The sequence below is a fragment of the Ruditapes philippinarum genome, unplaced genomic scaffold (genome assembly GCF_026571515.1).
Source record: "Ruditapes philippinarum isolate M1 unplaced genomic scaffold, ASM2657151v2 ctg334_1_1_1_1, whole genome shotgun sequence".
In the NCBI taxonomy this organism is placed as follows: domain Eukaryota; kingdom Metazoa; phylum Mollusca; class Bivalvia; order Venerida; family Veneridae; genus Ruditapes; species Ruditapes philippinarum.
Window position 1 is genome coordinate 4327 of NW_026860936.1, and position 20936 is coordinate 25262.

The following is a 20936-nucleotide window of genomic DNA, read 5'->3' on the forward strand; positions in this document are numbered from 1 at the left end:
TTATAAAAGTAAAGAATCAAAGAATCTAGATGTCTCTTTGTGGATATTTTTATGCTTTTTATGCAATAGCTGGAAAGTACGAAAGACCGGTGGGGACATTTCAACTTCATGAATAATTATTCCCGATTACAGCTTCATGAATTCTCGATTTCAACTTCACGAATTCACGATTTCAACTTCATGAATTCACGATATCATCTTCACGAATTCAAGTTCGTGAATTCATGATTTCAAGTTCGTGAATTCACGATTTCAACGTCACGAATTCACGATTTCAACTTCACGAATTCACGATTTCAACTTTATGAATTCATGATTTTGAATTCACGAACTTGAAATCGTGAATTCACGAACTTGAATTCGTGAAGTTGAAATCGTGAATTTTCGAAGCTGAAATCGCGATTTCCGTATGTTGAAAAACGGGAATTCACGAAGTTTAAATTGTGAATTCATGAAGATGAAATCGGGAATTCATGAAGTTGAAATGGCCCTACCGGTCTTTCGTAGGAAAGGGTTTATGCTTACTTAGTAAGAGCATTGATTATGGCCAGCAGATGAACCCTTTACTTGAGAATGAGTTAGCGTAAGTTTGTGAAACTTAGTAGGACAAGGTCCTTGGTCATTTGATGACCCCTTTGATTTAAGGTCATATGTCAAAGTTCGAAGTCACAGTGGCATTTTGTGTAAACTTTTGTCACTACGGTAATAATAATATATAAAGAACTGATGAAGAAATCACTATGAATGACTTATCATGCTTTGAGCAGAAGTCTGAACGTCAGGCAAATTGCCGACTGTCTACTTAATTTTATATTCAATTATTAGCATGATAAATATACAAATAAATATTCGTTTTACAAGTTGCTGACGGGATATACGGACCGAAGCTCTGCGTATGTCATCAAGGCTATATTCCCCACTACATCTGGTCAGTACTGGAATAACGAATTTATAATAACGCAAATTAACATCACTTTTATAAGAAAACACTGGTCAAATTATTCAATATTTCTTAAATTGCCAATAACTTAGTAAGTTTTGGATGTTTCGTATTCAATATTGGGTAAAACTACCTTTAAGTAAATGCTGTCAAACTGAATTTGACCTTTATAAGACATTGAATTCTATTGTAAAAAAAATTTTTTTTTACAGAAGTTAGTTATTTCATTAATGGAAGGGTTTGATTAATTTTTGAACCTTACATTTGTCAGAGTGAGTTACCTTAAAACGACATTGACAGTTAAGGCGAAATAATTGAAATTTTGCTAAAATTGCGATAATTGTGATACTCATAGACTGACTTCATTACATTTGGACTAATAACCACTATAGATAAAACCATCAACTGGAGCAATTAAAAATTATCTTGACCTTTAAATGGCCCTGAGTTTTAAAGGCAATGCAAGTAACTGAATTTTCATAAAATTGGGCGAATGTTATTAATAAACAAATGTGATTGGTATTCCAACACTTTGAGCAAACCAACTAGTATCACCTTGACCTTTAAAGGCACGTAAACCACAAGAAAGGAGTACATTTTTCCTCTTCTCTAAAAAAGAAAAAATAGGAACCCCTAAAGAAAGACCAACACGGCAAAATTGAAAATGTTCGCAGGCTTGGTTTGTTTGAGCCTGTTCTTGACGGTACTGTCAAGTGAAAACTACCGTCCACGCCCCCTAGCACCGGCTTAAGCAGAATTCAACATTTAACATGAACTGGTAAAATTGACAATTTTGAAACATCCGAAGACGTCAAACACCTGTTTTTATTTTCTTTAAATACAAAGAACAATAGCATTTTATGATTATTTTATAAAGAAAGAAGCCATGAATGTGAAATAATTTGTCATCAGAGAAAGTGAAATTTTAACTTTCACACATAACACTAAATACTTAATTCCGAAATGCAAAAGAAGCAAATTAATATTGAGCTATATGTTCAATGAGTAACATTTTGAAAACTGTAACAGAACATCGAAGATAAAAAAATGTGAGAAAAAGTATTGTAATTGTTTAGGGTTAATGAGTTTAATACTGAAATTTATTTGAATTCCGTAAAACTAAATATGATGAAAGGCACATGACATTATACATTGTACCTACAAACGAATACATTTGTCCTTTAGACTGGCAAACATGAGATTTATAGCGTTTAAAAAATAGCTATAAAAAGTGCATACATACTAGATGATTATCTAGAATCACCTGGAAAAAGTTGCACTGAATAAACGATTATTTGTCATTAAAGTTACAAAGTTTTGCCATTTTAAACAAAAACAACGAATTCGTTATATTCGTATCTAACGTGCAAAAATCTTTTGAATTGTCGAACTCAAACTTAAGCAAGTAAACAGTAGCGTACATGTATACGTGACATATCACTGTGTGACCAGGTGTTGGCAAGAATATAGAAGATCGTCCTGAGGTGGTTCTCCGAGCTTAATGTAAAAATGTAAAGAGTATAAATCTTAAATTAGTGTTATCTATAAGTAATCTTAAATACAAAATCGCCTTTTATCAGTACTTTAATACTTTTGTTTGTTATGCGTTTAATAGAGAATAAAATGCTACTGTCTTTTGATATCAGTATTATCAGGCGAGACTGATATGGGCTAGAAGGGGCGAACCCGGTCTGTCAATAACAGGTCAGACACTCACATTGATATTTCCATAGACTTACATTATAAGAAATGGTCCCTAATCCTACCTTAAAATTGAGTTTTCATGCTAAAGAGGTGATTTTTCTAGCAGAATGAAATGCCTGACACATAAAAATGTTCCTGTTATATAGTGGTAGCCAACCTATTTTTTTGCAAAATGACTTCAAAGAGGATTACCCCCCATTTCATTGAAATTTTCTGCTGATCACAGGACTGACATACACTTTTTATAAATGCAAATATCCAAGTCAAAATTATCATAGAGACTCATGAAATATTTCATTTTCTTCAGAAAACAATGTAGTGTTACTTTTTAAATTAGTTTTTATACTTAAAAATACCCCATTCTCATCCAATCACCTCATGTATAAAGTGATTCATACGGTTTTCCCTGCACTTTTTTTTCAGCCAATCGCTGGCCATGTTACAATGCTATTCCCTGACCTAACAGCCGAGCCTGATAAAATTGATATCAAAAGACAGTAGCATGTTTTTCTGTTTATCTTGTAACACATACAAACTGTTAAAATTACAAAATAATCTACTTTTAGATAGCGAATTTCGTAGAAAGAGTCATTTTTGTTCAAAGAAATAATTCTTGAAAACGAATTCCTCCGTCCCTGAAACTTAGAATTTGTAAATGGCGGCCATTTTTCTTTCGATTCGAGATTATTTCCTGATACTAGATACAACGGAATGTATTACGATAACATTCTTACCTTTAAACATCGATCCAAAAAATCCATAAGAAAGCGATATCAGAATTGTTCGCTATTTTGTTTCCCCCTTCTGACGTAATGGAATACAACACCATGAATTTGCTGGATTTCATATTCAATATGACGTACACAATCGTTTCGAAATCATAATTCAATAAAATACTATTTGCTTTACATGTTTGAACAATTTAATCGTGTCTAAAACGATAAGAAATCAATCGTTGAAATGGGTCACTTCCGGGTTTTCAAGGTTTTATGGGCGCGGCCATTTTCAATATCTCGTGACAGGCGAGTTCTAAGAATTGATCTCACGAGACTTTCAGTTGACAAATCGTAATGATTCATACATCAAAGAAAGAAGGAAAAAATCCTGATTGGCTTAGGTCGTGTTTTGGAGGCGCCAAAGCGTATTTTGTTCTAAAATACTTGTAGAAAAAGTTTCTACCGGCCTACAATATGACATATTATTAATTCGAAATATTAAGAAAGAAATAAAAGCTTTACTTGCCTGTGAGTTTATTCAAAACTTGGTTTTCCTTAAGGCGCCTTCCGGCGCAATGTTTTTTAAGTTACCCACCGTGAAACGGAAGTGCAATTTCCTCCGAACAACAACAACAATTATGATCTGACACATAATTTCGCGATGTAAATAAACATGTAATTTATACATGTAGAACTGTATCACATTTATAGTTACACCTTTAACGTGTTTTATTGCTGTAAATATTATTTATTACTTATATTTTTTGTATATTTCTCGTGAAGACCTTAAAAAGTTTAATATTGTTTTGAAAAACATATTTTTTTTAACAGTTACTTAAATAGACTTGTTTAGATGGAGATGTACCTCATGCTTCATCATATGGGGTGTATATTTCTCAATTAATTAGATTTGCTAGGGCGTGCAGTCGTGTTGATGATTTTAATGAACGCATCTCCCTTCATTGCATTAATAAGACCAATAAATATATATTTTGTCTTAGGAACTAGCCCAACTCACTAAGAACAATCAGAGGGTTGGCAGATATGAGCACAATTGTGTTCGTGACTTTTAACTAGAAATATGTTACATCAAACCCGACAGAAAATTGCTTCTTAAGATTCTAAAAAAATGTTAAAAATCAGAGAACACTTGTTTGTTTTGATTAAATAATAATTCCACGGGGAAATAAACTTTGATTACTTTTATTAAGATAGTGCAATACACTTTGATTTTGTTTTATCCATTTTTGCTGTAATTTTTCTTTTTCAAACTGTACAAGAGCACCTGAGAAGAAGTTAAGAAAAGGTGCACTATTGAAAAGTTTACAACCAGTATTATCACTTTTAACTCTCACATGGTCACCTTTCTTTAATAGAGCAACGACAGTGAAAGAGTAAGATTTAACGTCATCTGGATCATGAACGTAACCGCGCGTGAGGTATTTATTTCCACAAAGGATTGCAAAGTGAAAATACTGATTTCTGTTAACACTAAGTTGTAGTGTAAACGAGTAAGTTCCAGGTACTGGTGCCGTGAAGATGCCTGTTGTATTGTTGTAACCATTGCCCTCATTAAATAATATTGTAGGGAATATAACAGTCTGATTGACTGCGTACGAAGTTGCTACCACATCTTTACTTGAAAACGCAATCATTTGTGTTTCTAAAATTAATCAACAAAAAAAAAAATAAGCAGTACATTTACATTTAAAAAATCTTCATGAATAAAAGTTTTTTTTCCAGAAAATAATCAGTACTTATAAAATACTATTTTCATCCTAAACCTTTGAAAAAGTCTTAAATAAATTTTCTGTTACTTATTTAAACTTATTTTTATTTCAACGCGCATATTCCCAATATGAATGTGTCAGATCGTAGTTTGAATAATAAGGGAAAAAAACGTTTTGTTTCAATAAGATTTCTGCAGTAAATTTAAAATATCTAATAATAAAATCAAAAATTGATCAAATCGAAAGTTAACAACTGCCAAACCAATATCTTACTACAAGGAGATAAGCTACATGATGTCACTTGAATTGAATTTCCATCACACAGACTTCCGGTCGATGAAGGTCTAGGATTTGAACAAGTTCTAGATCGCGACAACACACCAGTCCCGCATGTCACTGAACATGTACCCCAAACACCCCAGTCTGACCAACCTCCGTCTAATAAAGAATAAAATGAAATAACATTTTTTATTAAAATGAACACCTTAAAATTTAAGACACACTTAATTTCAGATAAACTCACACCTATCATTAAGGTTCAATAAACTTTCAAGCTACATTTCAAGAATAAAATGCTATGCTTGACAGACATATCGACGCATAAAATTAATCTACTTGGCAATGCATGCACACAAAAAAAAAAAAGAAGAAAAAAAGATCAACAAGGAAGTGCGGCGTTCAGTGAACGACAGAGGCTTTTTAGAGCAGGGCCTTTTTTTCTGTTCCTATACAATAACCAGTTCGGTACATGTATAATAAAAAAACGCACAAGTTAATCAGACTTACATATTGGTTCATTGCAGCTCCTATTTTACAATGATACAAACTGCCTGTATGTAAAAATGTATATAAGTATTCAAAGTATCACTTAATTAAGTATTAGTTATTGGTTATATATTACATTTTATGGAATTTATTGTGGGCGAAGCTGAAGGCGTAGCGAAGCAATAGACAATAGCAGTCAAGACCAAATATATCGCAATGCATTGCATTAATATATGAAGGAAACATATTAGAATTTATCAATGTATATGTATATTTATAAAGCATTATATGTACGAAAAATACTCTTTTTTTAAAAACTCATACTGACAGGATGCCAACTGTCATAAGTATTAACATACCAGTAATATTATCAAGATTTGTTTTATATTACTATTCCTAATAAATATTTTTTATTGTTTAAAGATACCTTGTATACTATGTAACTATTGATATATGTTTTATGTAGTTTCTCATATTAGTGCCGCCATGAAAAAATGACCATTCGGACAATTTTCTTTGATTATTAGGTTTCATATTTTTTATATAAAAAAAAAACAAATAATTAACAGAATTAAACGTAATAAAGGACGTCATGTTTTTTAATGATATAAGAATTGATTGTGTAAGAACAAATAAAGACAGTGAGTTCAAGTCAATTAATTTTCAATCCCATTATAATACACACTTAAAATTCATAATTAGTATAAAAATCAAATACAGACGAAATCATATTAAAATGATCGACACTGATGTGCGTAGTTTAATGCTTACTGGTTAACTTATGATACGTGAAATATGTAGAGGATATTGAATGAGTGTAGGTTTAATACTAAATTTATTGAACGAGTTGAATAAAATCATATTTTGCGAGCCTCTGGCGAGCATAATATTGTTTTATTCAACGAGTTCAATAAATTTAGTATTGAATCTACTCGAATATAATATTCTATTTATCACATATATAAAATAAAAACGGTAAACTGTTAACAAGGGTCATTTTTGTTTGACGCTCCTGTAGTGTAACACTAACATTAGCGCGCTTTAACGCTATGTTTATAGCGCAAATGACGTGACGTCAAAGTGTTATTACACTAGTGTAATATCGTCTAGTGTAATATCGTTTGTATTAAATGGCTTTATTACACTCCTGCGCCGCGGTTTATTTGATAAATCTTAATATATATCTGCATCATTCTTATATCAAACAAAACTAAATATATTAATAACACATCTAAGGACTGAACACACAGTATAAAATAATTAATATCGTAAATTGTATGTCACTCTTGCACGGCATATCCGGTACGCCTGGCACATTTATGTATAGGTATACATAGTTATATTTCGCAGCTTGGTGAATACACAAGTGTTCCTTCACACAAACTGAGCGATAGTGGAACATAGCGCAATAAAGTAGTATAGGTATTACTGTATCTTGCGCGGCTTAGTCCATCTTGAAGCAAGACTGCAGGGAGAATGGCTTCAGGTACTGTGGTGCTCCTCTTCAGAAATTGTGTCCCGCTGCTCTATGTCAAAATCATATACGAGAATTAATGTTAATTATTAATACCCAATTCATTCGTTACCTAAGTTACGTTTGTACTTATTGTTACTTTTCACCAAGAACATTTATTAATGGTATTTTACCAATAATTGAGTTAGAGAGCTTTTTTTATAGTTTGTCAAAATGAGTATAAGTACTTTTATTATGTGCAAAAGTAGGGCACTTACAGCTGATGGATGAAGTATTGTTATCTTTATTTTCTGCTTTCGTTCCCAGTAATAAATCAAAGCTAAGAAGGCGCTGACTTTGTTAAGGTCTCAGAATGTCAGAAAGGTGAAGGTTGTGAGATTATAAACCAATTTGTTTTTGTAAAGTGCCACCAATGCTGTTTCCAGTGCAATGTTATAACTGTAGTAAATTGGCTCTTAGGCTAATTGCAACACTGATATTCAATTCAATGTTTATTTGGCTTAAACAATAATTAAAAAAAAAAACAACAAATAAAAAAACGTGAGTTGCATTGACTTGGATTTGAACTCCAGAACCCTCGTTTCCTAAACGAACGTGTAACCCCTTGACCACGAGGAAATTATCACATAACAGCCTGAAGAAAACCAGATTATTCTAAATTAGGGTTTGTAACCCTTATTAACTTTGATATATTTTGTTCACGATAAACCTGTTGTTTAACACTGATGTGAATAATCATGGAGCTTAATATAAGCATGTATATCTGTAAAGAATAACACAATATTAGAAATATTCGACCAATCGAGAACCGAGAAGGCTTGCAAATAAACGCGCCTGTCATTTGACAATCTTTACGCAGTGATCTCCCATTAAATTTTCGGCGTTTGTGTACTTATAAAGGGTAGTAACCGCTTCAAAGAATTTGGACTTCCTTCGGATTTTGCATTGACTGGGATTTGAACTCCAGAACCCTCGTTTCCTAAACGAGCGTGTAACCCCTCGACCACGAGGAAGTTATCACATAACAGCCTGAAGAAAACCAGATTATTCTAAATTAGGGTGTGTAACCCTTATTAACCTTGATATATTTTGTTCACGGTAGACCTGTTGTTTAACACTGATGTGAATAATCATGGAGCTTAATATAAGCATGTTTAGCTGTAAAGAATAACACAATATTAGAAATCTTCGACCAATCGGGAAAAGAGAAGGCTTGAAAATAAACGCGCCTGTCATTTGACAATCTTTACGCAGTGATATCCCCTTAAATTTTCGGCGTTTGTGTGTATGTACTTATAAAGGGTAGTAACCGCTTCAAAGAGTTTGGACTTCCTTCTGATTTTGCAAATAAGCACATCAGGGTCTGAAATTTCGCTACCATTATTTGCTTGGTCTGACAACCCAAACAAATAAAAACCATTTTGACGGGGTGCTTCTTTATATATGATATATGGATATATGGATGCTTTAAGGATTACTTTTAACGGAATTATATATTTCTGAATGCATAAGACATTGTAAACATTGTCTTTGTTGGCTGTACAAAGTAAAGCATTCATCGAAATTGACATGTATTCACCTCCCTCATGTTCGACGATTCCTCAAGCATAACAGATATTTTTTCCACCTGAAGTTTTTGTCGGCGCCCTTAGTGGTGGAAAGAAGCAAGGTAAGGTTCTATAGGTTCTTAGGTTTCCAACGAGTTGTGTCACGTGAGTCAAGCACCAACATGGCTGCGCAATTAATTTTTACGGTAATTTTCGACCGGAAGTGGAAGTTGATGTCGGCGCTCTTTATGGTGAGAAACAAGTAACACTTATTATTGTATATTGACCATTTGACTATGTTAACTGTATGTATGTTATGCGTGCTGTATGCGCAATAGCAAACTGTCCGGATTATCTAAACACATAAAAAACAAGAAACCTTTTCTTCAAGAAAATATTGTTAAAGTTTCTTACTGGCACATGGGCCCGGCATGCAAAGTCTGGCATCCAAAGTGTCCCCAAAACAAGGATCACCAAATCGGTCAGGTACGGGGTTTGAACAATTCCGATGTCTTTTCTGTATCCCAGAGTCACAGGTCACTGAACATGACTCCCAGTTAGACCACGTTGTCCAACCTCCATGTACTTCATTGGCAAAAAAAATTAAGGTATCTTTTTTCAATACAGTTTTACAAATAAATTTCTTCTGAAGAAAGGACCAAAATGTGATTTTGATGATGAATAAAGTAGCATTAAAAATGAAATAATTAATCATTAAATATTCAATACTAAATACTGAGAATGTGGTGTCGTATATTATAGAAAATTTCTTGTTACTTAAGATGGACAATTATATATGTATAAATGATGGTAGGTATGAAGTTTTAATATTTATTTATTTATTTTAACATAAGCGTATTGGAAAAAAGGTTTTATTTTACATACTTTTTCAGTTTACATATTGATGTATTGAATGTATATAAACTAATATTAGGTAATATGATCACCTGGACAAAGCTGTTTTGAACATGTATTAATTTCTGTCATCTCTCCGATACAATCAAGACCCCCATCGGCTGGTGCTGGATCCGTGCATGTGCGTGTTCTTGTCCGGGTACCATTCTCACAAGTGACGTCACATGTCGACCAGTCCGACCATGGAGCCCAGGTACCGTCAACTATAGATAATATCAAATGTTATATGTAATTTTCTATTATTCATAACATGGTGATTTTCACATCTTTCACATGCAAGTCAATTAAACTATAATCGTTGTAAATATTTGTGAAATATCTCTTCATGGTTACACGGTTACAGTCATTTTATTAAACTTAAATAAATAACTTATAGTTAAATGATTGATTTTGAGCATAATAGACGGACAAGACATTCTATTAAGAGCTTAAGGTACTTATGTTGTTCGGAACTACAAAAAATATAAGTTTTAATTTCTTGTAGGGTGGATTGTATTTGGTTGGTTTGAAATCCCTGGTAATTCTATTATGTCTGTGAAATCAAAATGAAATTTAATGTATTAAATATATGTAAAATAAAACTAAGGCATACAATTTTTAAAAACAAATACTAAAGTGGGACAGATCGTTACTTATATCATGACATTGGGGCTAGTCGTTCCCTTTAGTGGGTCAAGTTATCTATTCTTGCTTATAAGATCATTTATACAATCAAACGCAGTACATGTATAAATACGTAGAGCAAACAATACAGCATAATTATTCAATAGAAATTTATCTCAATGCTTGTTGCTTATTTAGAGGAAAATATTAAGAGCATAGCGAGAGAAGATATTAAAATTTCAAAGTTTGGCATTCGAAAAATATCTGCTCTATTATAATTACGTGACAAAAAAAATAGAGAAATTAATATCCTACAGAAAAGCAGAATGCAGTCGTAATTTACTATATTATGTTAGCGCAAGATTATGTATACGCCATGAGGCCGTAAGTTTGTGTATAGTTTGAACTGTGAACGATTGTTTTTATTTGGATTAGCCCTGCTGTATTTTACTTTTAAATAGTACTGTATCTGATGCGGCTGTGTTGTCAAATTGAAAAAGTTTGCTCTACCACCGTCTCACCAGACGTGCGACCTAACTGCGTTCACAGGGCGACCGAGCCACGGCAACTATTTCGAACATGCACAAAAGCAAACGTCATGGGTTGGCGTTCTCAGTGCGTTCTGGACTAGAACGCTCTAAGGATCCCATGGTCGCGGTATAAACCCCTAGAACACCCAAAGCACGTACTATGATCGTACTGTACATGCAGCAAAGTCGCCGTATGAAAGCATATGAATTGTTTTATTTGTAATTGGCGACTATATGGAAACACTTAGGCGTTTTCAGTCCTTGCTGTCGACATGAGGACGCAACATGAATACAAAAGTCGCCTTAGAGACGTTGTACTCTTCATAGGAGGGTGCTGAGTGTATGGTTGCATATTAACGCCATTAAAATGTTATACGAACGCCGTACATGCCGTATGAACGCCGTATAAACGCACAAAACGAAGACAAAAACGAAGGTGTGACGGCTAGCAGAAATTTGTAATTTTGTCAAAATGTCATCGGGGTTTTGACTAAGGCGTTTTCCGGTAAATCCGGTTAAGGCGGCTGTAATAACGCCTTGTCGGTTTGACGAGGGTATTACAACTATAACTAGACATCATGCTTAAGAGAATGTCTCTAACATATTGCTGAAAAAAAAGTTCTCAGTGATGTTCTGCCGGACTAACGATACTATAATAATGATTGTTTTGAATGATAGGATCGGGAGTTATCAAAGAACAGGTCTATAAGTAATACATGTATTTATGAAATTAGAATAGTCAAACCGTTTATGTTTTAATTTACCCAATGTACAAAGTCCACAAAACTTAGGACACTCTGCTTTAGCATGATGAATGTCCATACATATGTTGAATACAGTATTTAGCCAGGCACAGTCCGCTTTAGCGTCGTCAATGCAAGCAGATGCTGAAATGTATAACACAAGATCTTTTAATCCCATTGATAACAATATCAGAAAATTACTTGTTTTCTTAAAGAAAAGAATAAACCATCGCTAGTTTAATCTTCGATCCATGTAGTCATGAAATCATAAGAGGTTATAAATAATTTTGATTACATTTTCCACCTTAAAAATCCTTAACCTGCTGAAAAAAAAATTGTCATATGAATTTGAACTGCTTATTAAGGTTGGAACAAATTATTCTAAATATAGGGTTTTTCAACACATAAATACAAAAACTAATCTACGGACAGTCAATAGCATGAGCGTACTGCCTTGGCCTGGTTCAAAACCGATGGCAAAGGCCAATAACGTTCGATCTTAAAGGTTAAAAAAATATGTTTACATTAACAATTTGCATATGGTGAGTATTTAAATAATAACTGAGGTCTCAAATATTTTAACTCACGTTTTGGGTGTTCGCATAGATGTTTATTGCAATTATCAATACTGCAACACTCGTGACACGTGTGTAATTGTCTCGCTGAGATATCACGTCCAATTATGCCTGCATGTATATTTGGAGAGCTTCCACAATTCTAAAAAATATCAATTTACGTGTTGTTACCTAGATTTATTGTAGATTATATAAAATGTATAAAGAAATTAGGAAGTCACTGGATTTTTCGTCAAACTCTGAAAAGAATTAAAAAGCCGATTTCGATATTATCTTATTTATAATTTGTTTCATTTCTTGATTGATAAAAGTGTTTTCTCAGAACAAACTAAAATGCAAGATTATGCGAGACATAACTAGAACTGTGTAAGATTTTTTAACAGATGAGTTAACACATTTATGGGAATATTACCGTGAAGACATTACCTGATTGTCTTTACAACCTAGTGTGTAGCTTGTAGTTTGTCCAGAAACATTCATTTCCAAAGAACATGACTGAAGAGTTCAAGAAATGATTGTATAATTAAAATGATTTATGAATCCGTTTCAAGGTAAAAATCGAATATCGACACAGGACACGAGATATTTATACTTTCATCAGTGTCGTCGCTACAAGTAACACCAGTCCTGGTTTTGTGAAGGTGAAATTTTAAGTAATGTATAGTTCACAAATTTTTTTAGTACTGTACTGAAAGTATTATTAATTGTGTTTATAAAATCAGTAGTCTATTAAATATGATGAGATTTAACAATGGCACAATATTCCTGCTATGGAATATACATTCGTTTTACTAATTCTAATTAATTAGTTTTGGATTCATGTTATGATATTTTTCTAACCTGTCCTTGACTGCATTGAGCAATGTTGACACAGCTGTTCAAATCAGTCACATCAGAGCAACTGAAACACTCTAAACAAACTGAAATATAATAAATGAGCCGTGTCACGACAATACCAACATAACGAATTTGCGACCATCATGGATCATGGCTGGTCTGGATCCATGCTGGTCGCAAACCCATTATGTTGGTTTTGTCATGGCACGGCTTAAATGTTTTGTTGTTGTATATAGCAGCCTGTATATTATGTATTTGGGTATTTTGTTAACTTGACATCTTATATTACTTTTATTACTACACAAAGTACTGGTTGTACATTAGAGTTTCTCATTATTCGTTTTTAAAACAGAGATGGTTTACCATAATTATGAGATATATACCAATTACATGTAGTATAAATTTTGTTAATCTGTATATTTAGCAAAACTTTCTTAACTTTAAAATATCCTTTTGTATTAAGTTTAATTGAAATGATGGGTGATGAATAACAAACATATTTGCACAAAAATCATTGCTATCTAAAATTCTTTTTATTGCAAAACAACTAAACATGGAAGTAGTGTATTGCATCTTTATATCAATTTCATATACCAAATGTTTGCAGTTTTAGATGTTTATTCAAGTTTGAAACTTTTGACAGATGCTAAGCAACATTCACAATGTCTTTCTTTCAGATATGAATTGTATGCTCAATACAAATATGTTAAATTTAAAGCCTCGGTCTCACTTACTCCCGGCAGAGCCCAGGACCATCCCGGTAAGTTACCGGGATGATCCGGGACGATCCGGGATGAAATTATTGTTGCAGTCACACTTACCCCGGCAGCACTACGGTAGTTCCCTACTAACCACCCAGGATGCGCTCCGGATCATCCAGGCAGAGCCCAGGTGAAGCTACGGTTCATGCCGGTGCTTCCCCGGTCGTTCCCGGATGACGCCGGAAGAGCCCCGGTTGACCCAGGCAGAGCCCCGGTCGATCCAGGCAGAGCCCCGGCAGAGCCCAGGACGATCAAGGCAGAGCCCCGGTAGAACCCCGGTGGATTGAAAACGCCCGAAAATGATAACTTTGATAAATAATTTTTATTTAATTTAATATCTTTTGTTCCAGAATAGTAATTCATGATGATTTTCTGAAAAATCCTTATGCAATACTGGATAGAAGGGAAATGGGAAGGCTTTTAATACAAACAAGTTCAATCATCACAAATTGTCCTTATTTTTTTTTAAATGATCCGGGCTTTGCCGGGGCTCTACCGGGGCTCTACCGGGATCAACCGTAGCTCTACCTTTATCCTCCGGGGCTCTGCCTGTAGTTACCGGGGCTCTGCCGGCATATACCGGGGCTCTACCGTAGCTCTACCGTAGCTCTACCGGCTATATCATACCCCGGATCATCCCCGGTTTGTGCCAGCAGAGCTACGGTGCTTTCCCGGTATCACCCCGGTCGTTCCCGGCAGAGCTAAGGATGATGCCGGCAAAGCTATACCTTCCCGGATCATCCCGGACCACCCCGTTGATATTAAATATTTTATTCCATCCGGGGTTGAATGCCGGATGTTCCCGGATCATCCCGGATCATCCAGGACGTTGCCGGCAGAGTTACGGATGTACCCCGGTTGTTCCCGGTCGTACCCCGGTCGTTCCCGGATCACCCCGGACGTCTACCGGGGCTCTGCCGGGGCTCTGCCGGGATGTAAGTGAGACTGTAGCTTAAAAGATATTTTACCTGCCAACTAGTACCTGCCCAATTAATTGGGCTGGACATGGGTCGGCCAAGGGGAAACAAAAGGATTGTAGGCATGTTTCTTGCGCACTGTGAGTTTTCTTTAATAAATATAAATCAAAAATTATGAAAATAAATCGGTAAGAAAATATACCTATAAATCCCGGAAATGTGACTGCTATAACGAATGCAATTATACCTGAAATAAACAATACACCAGAAGTTATATATGGTAACTTTCTTTTCTATTTCTGGAAGCAGTTATGCAAACATTATGTAGTTGTTTTCAGATGCAAATGTAATAAAATAATGTTCAGAAATTATGTTTTTAAAGCAACACTAAAGTACGTACACGAATTTTGACATGCAAATGAAGACTGTAATTAGTTCGAAACGCAAATATAGGATTTTCCCATGTAATCAACTTTTACCGTTTAGGCTTGGCGTACCGCTAGACCTAATGGTAATAAACGAGTTATCAACCAATGAAATTATGAAAACATCCGTTATATCATTCGGAAATATACCGTTATATTCGGACTTCTACTTAATGCCATGTTTTTTAATTACTGTTGATGTTCTGGTGACACAGAGGCAGAGTTTAACATGTATTATACTCGATTTCGCCAAAATGAGGTTGTTGACTTTAAAGCTTACAAAGCTCATTTTGGTCGTCTGGAGACCAAAATAAAAACAAGAGCCGATGTGAACACCAATTTTTAAACCAATGCAGCTATTTCTGTTTTCATGAAATTATAAAATGCAGCTTTAAATACTTTTTTAATAATTGCATCAGCTAAGATTATAAAGGTATAAAACATTATATATACCTAGTCCTTCAAAATACCAACCTTTGTTAAGAAACGCAGAATTTCATGCTAACCATGAACTCTTAATTTTATCACATCAGCGTGTTCTCTTGTCAATGGATTCCATCGTATAATGGCATGAACAACATATTTGAACTATCATTCAAAAAATGATATCATTTTTGATACAATTGTGTTTATAACTTTGAGTTTTATCGTAGAAAATATTACTAGCAATCCAATATAATGTTCCATTATAATTACCTAATCAATCGTCATCTGTTTTGCCAAAAGCTAAAAAATTAAAAAAGGTTACATTTCAAATTCATCTCTGGTTAGATGTCTCAAGGGAATGTGGTGCTAAATTGTCTACGCATTTGCGATAAGGACTACACAATAGGTCAATTGCCCCGCGTGACTATCTTATCATTTGTAAGGCAGTTTTAGTTGGATAACATACATGTACGTGTTTGCACCAAGCAGTGACCTATTTAAGCGAATATTGGAGCTTTCTCCCAACAATAACGTATTATAGTATACATGTTAAGTGGCATTTGAAGTTAATTGACAATATCCTGACGACATTACGGACGTGCAGCAGTAAACAAAATTGTACAGTAATAAAGATGTAGTTTGTAGAGTTCGTGGTGGCTATAGTAATGGATTACGGCTTTGTCTCCTAATCTACAGTTTCAGCCTCCATAGATTCCGTTTCATTAAGAAATAAGCAATTTAGAATTTTACAGTCAGCTCATTTTACAGTAGGGTATCCTTAAAATAAGTTTAAAAAAATCTACCTTTGTTCCTTTGTGATCTGAACAATTAATTTTACTCTATTTGTGATAACATATTTATGTTATTTTATATTAATACAGTTTCAGTCACCCCACCTCCTCTCCACTGCTTCCCTTTGACCCTTCACATTTAAATAAAAGCTCTCATTTTCCTTGTAAATTTACCATTTATCATATTATTTTTATTGTATAACCGCTGCATCTATAATTTGCTATGCCTTCAAAAATGTTCAATTACGACAATTTAGACCTATATAGATAAAACATTATTGTAATACAAATGCGGAACCAAAATAGAATTGCCATTTTTAAAACATATAATAAATTCACAAAGTCAAATGCTGCTTGATAACATCATTTTTACAATATTAGATGAATCATAAAACTAGTTTACTTCTAATATGATTTACTTCGCGAGAACTTTTATCCACAGCTTACGTTACGTTACGTGTACGTATTTTCTATTGGGAATTGAAATGGTTTTAGTTTATGATAAAAATTGCTTGAATAAGATAAGCATAACTTAAAATTTCGATGTTTGAATGGTTCTATATGTTAGGTCTATCCTTGAAGGTATTTTCTTTCTTGAAATAAAACACAATAGAGCATCAATGGTCTTCCTTACATCGTAATAAAACATTATATAATTATTATAGGTATGAAAAACTAACACAATCACTAGTTAACGTTAAAGTAAATGATTTTGTTTTAATTTTGCGAGTTTTTTCTTTCTCTCTTGTATATAAAAACTTATCCGCTGTAAGCTGTTCAATAAATATAAAAAAAAATTCAAAGAAAGTTTTGTTCCCAAATTTCAAAGTACAATCATGTACATCTTTGTTGAAAGACAACTGTTTTAAACTGACAATGAGTATCAGAAATGCTGTAAACAAACGAATTAGTGTTTTTTTCTCATTTCGTTAACGATCTGTCAGCCATGCTTACCTTCTTTCACTATGTGAGAATCAATATCTACCTTAAATTCTTCGATCGGAACTTTGTACTGCTGTGTTAAAACTATTATCCGAAAATATATACTTGCACATTTTGCATTCATTATCCGGTGATTTGTTGTGTTCTGTTTAGCTTGATCATCAACAATACCAGAAGAGGACACTATCTATCTATCTATCTATCTATCTATCTATCTATCTATCTATCTATCTATCTATCTATCTATCTATCTATCTATCTATCTATCTATCTATCTATCTATCTATCTATCTATCTATCTATCTATCTATCTATCTATCTATCTATCTATCTATCTATCTATCTATCTATCTATCCATCCATCATCCATCCATCCATCCATCCATCCATCCATCCATCCATCCATCCATCCATCCATCCATCCATCCATCCATCCATCCATCCATCCATCCATCCATCCATCCCATCCATCCATCCATCCATCCATCCATCCATCCATCCATCCATCCATCCATCCATCCATCCATCCATCCATCCATCCATCCATCCATCCATCCATCCATCCATCCATCCAATCCATCCATCCATCCATCCATCCATCCATCCATCCATCCATCCATCCATCCATCCATCCATCCATCCATCCATCCATCCATCCATCCATCCATCCATCCATCCATCCATCCATCCATCCATCCATCCATCCATCCATCCATCCATCCATCCATCCATCCATCCATCCATCCAAATAGAGTTCAAAGAAATGAACTCGACTGTCAATGCTGTTCTTTAAGAGACTTAGTCAATTTGTTCTTATATGTCCATGCTATATAAATATTCGTAAGATACCCAAGTATGTACAAATTTATTGTATTGCTGCAAAGTTATAATAGAAATTAGCTATGTAAACTAGCATAATATATCAAAAATGCTATGACAGTTAGAACTAAATTATTAAAAACTGTCCAATGATAGTTTAAAATTTAATTTATTAAATAATGTTTAATGATAGATTAAAATTTAGTTTTGAAATTGATTTTTTTTTTCTTAAATATGTTCATCCTCACCTAACTGAGGCTAAATAACAAATATCTGAAGTTTCATTGCAATTATTAAACTCTTTATATTATAAATATTATTGATTTCTTTATTTTGATTACACTGAAAAGTATATGTTACTTGAATAATATAATTATGTATATGATGATGTACTTTGTACAAATCAGAAATAAAATTTCTGTTCTGTTTATTATCCACGCGTGTGATAATTACAACAGAAGGAGGAAATTACGGGCCTGTTTCATTTTTTTTAAAGAATTGTATATGATGAACTTGAGAATTATTTAAGCAAACGAGCTTTATTATATGAGTTTCATCTGGTTTCCTGAGTTCGTTTTCTACATGATTGCAAACCACAATAATGTATAATAACAAATTTTCATTACATCAAGGGACAACAAAATCAATTCTATTTGGGTCTAAAATCAGGTCGAAAATAGAATCAAATCTTAATATCTGTATTTTATTATAATGTTTGTAATGGTACCTCTTTTAAATACATTTGTGGACTGAGTCGGTCAAATATTAAGGAGACACCAAAGACAAAAGTTTGAGCTTTGACACTATGGTAACATCAGTCACAATAAAAAAGCAATTGCAAGACTAAAATTTCTTTATAGAAAATAAACGTTTTTATCTTTTTATACCAAGAAAATGTTAGTAATGCCTTTAATTCAATGTCATTTGACCATGCAACAAAGAATTGTTATCATTGTTTTCGCTGTGTTTCAAACTGTTATGGTAATTTTTATCGTATTTTAAATGAAAATGTGATAGCATGGAATGAGATTCAAGTTGGATGCACGGGTTTTAAGTGATCATAATATTCCTGTTTTATTTGTAAAAGTTACCTCTTGTCACAAGGTTTGATATGTGATTGAAGACGTAATCATGATAGTAATTTGATAATACCAAAAAAATGAGTGGTTCGATGTAGACAAAGAATTTAATTAATGTAATAAATTATATTTATTTTCTCTTCAATATTGTATGGTGTTTAATTTTCTAGTCAGTATATTGGACATTTGGATGTATAATGTTCTTATGAATGTATTATGGATTTGTGACATACCTTATATTAATATTCCAACTAAAGCATCTTTTGAGAAAAATTGCATTTAAATTCTATAATTATGTTGGTGTGTTTTTTTTCTGCTTTGTTTGATTTTTTCCCGAGCGTTGTAACTCTTTCTCAAAAGTCAGGTCATATTAAACGAGCTTCTTAAAGTTATAAAATTATTAAGTTATTAATAGTTATCCTTTCTTGGATTTTGTTAGAGCAGTTTTGTACACCGTGGTTTACTTTCTGGTCTTTGTTGTATAGTTCGCGGCTTGTGCAACCAACACATATATCGTTGAATGATTTAATGGCCGTATGGCGTCATATCATCCGGACATGTTGCCCCATGTGTAATGATTTAACGTCATGTACTTTATTATAAATATAGTATATCTGACAATGTATATTACTACGATACGAAAATTTTTGAATCCGAAGAAAATATAAGCGACCATTATGGTTAATTAAAATCGATATACATACAAATTTACATTTAATTTATAAAATACAATTATGGAATAACAAGAAAGTAATTTTGAGTTATCTAACGATTTTATAGCAAACACGAACACAAAGTGTACATACTTTTTATTTTTGCATGAACATCCTTCATTTATTGACATATGTCTTTTAATATTTTGTGGGTATAATATTTAAGTATATAGTCTCCTATGTTTGAGTGAAGTTTTTGCAAGGACATCCTTTATTTATTGACATATGTCTTTTAGTAATAACTTTATATTTAAAGAAAGTACGATTTACCAATAAATTGTCTGATACTTAAAGATAATATCGCAGTTTATGTAAGATTGTTTGATATTTATATATTATATCACGGTCTTAATTGGATCGATTACTATTCAAATACAATATTACAGTATAAAATAAGATGGTTGAAGGGACGAAAGTTCGAAACACTTCATGATCTTCAGAATGCAGTGTTCAGAATCATTCGACTTTAACAGGGCCACTTTTAGGAAGTTGGTTGACCGCCACAGGCGATGCATCGAATGTAATGGGGAATACTCCGAAAAGTTGTGAAAACGTTTACCGTGCACCCTTGCAGCTGTGATTGCATAAGTGTTTTTTATTATTGCTTATAAACTGGCACTTTTTGTCAAAATTTTTTTACTGTCAATAGAGTAATGATTGATGCAAAGTATTTTGTAGTTTTTATTTTCTTATGCAACCTACATATAACATATTCCACCAGTGCACTAATATATTGGACAAGCCTCGTAATATAATCAAGTACGATATCACAGTTTTTATAAAATCGGTTGGTATTTCAAGTTGATATCACAGTCTTTATTAGATCAGTTTAATTAATTTAAAGACATTATGCTAGGGGGCGTAAGGGATGATGCATTCATTCATTCATTCATTATCCTTTATGTACAGACTGAATCAAACCGAGTCTGCAATTTTCATGTAATTTTGTTGTGATTAATGCTTCCGAGGGATCACTTTGTTTCC

The 20936-nt window shown here is 33.3% G+C and overlaps 1 protein-coding gene across 1 annotated transcript; it reads right to left on the reverse strand.

Annotated features, from left to right (window-relative positions):
- Positions 1-4451: 4451 nt before the first annotated feature.
- LOC132713968 (A disintegrin and metalloproteinase with thrombospondin motifs adt-1-like) lies at positions 4452-15996 on the reverse strand. The gene is made up of 10 exons (XM_060696707.1): positions 15931-15996; positions 14960-15004; positions 13083-13162; positions 12669-12737; positions 12255-12384; positions 11689-11811; positions 9824-9994; positions 9291-9461; positions 5364-5528; positions 4452-5023 (listed from the first exon to the last, which is right to left on the reverse strand). Exons 1-10 carry the CDS (start codon positions 15941-15943, stop codon positions 4524-4526), a joined length of 1467 nt encoding a protein of 488 aa, XP_060552690.1. The 5' UTR covers positions 15944-15996; the 3' UTR covers positions 4452-4523.
- Between the last annotated feature and the right edge of the window lie 4940 nt (positions 15997-20936).

Bases quoted from the DNA above. Each gene is read 5' to 3' on its own strand.
- LOC132713968 (XM_060696707.1), bottom strand. The intron at 12,738-13,082 runs GTTAGAAAAATA...TGAACTCTTCAG, and splicing joins CTCAATGCAGTCAAGGACAG to TCATGTTCTTTGGAAATGAA. The intron at 11,812-12,254 runs GTGAGTTAAAAT...TATACATTTCAG, and splicing joins TCTATGCGAACACCCAAAAC to CATCTGCTTGCATTGACGAC.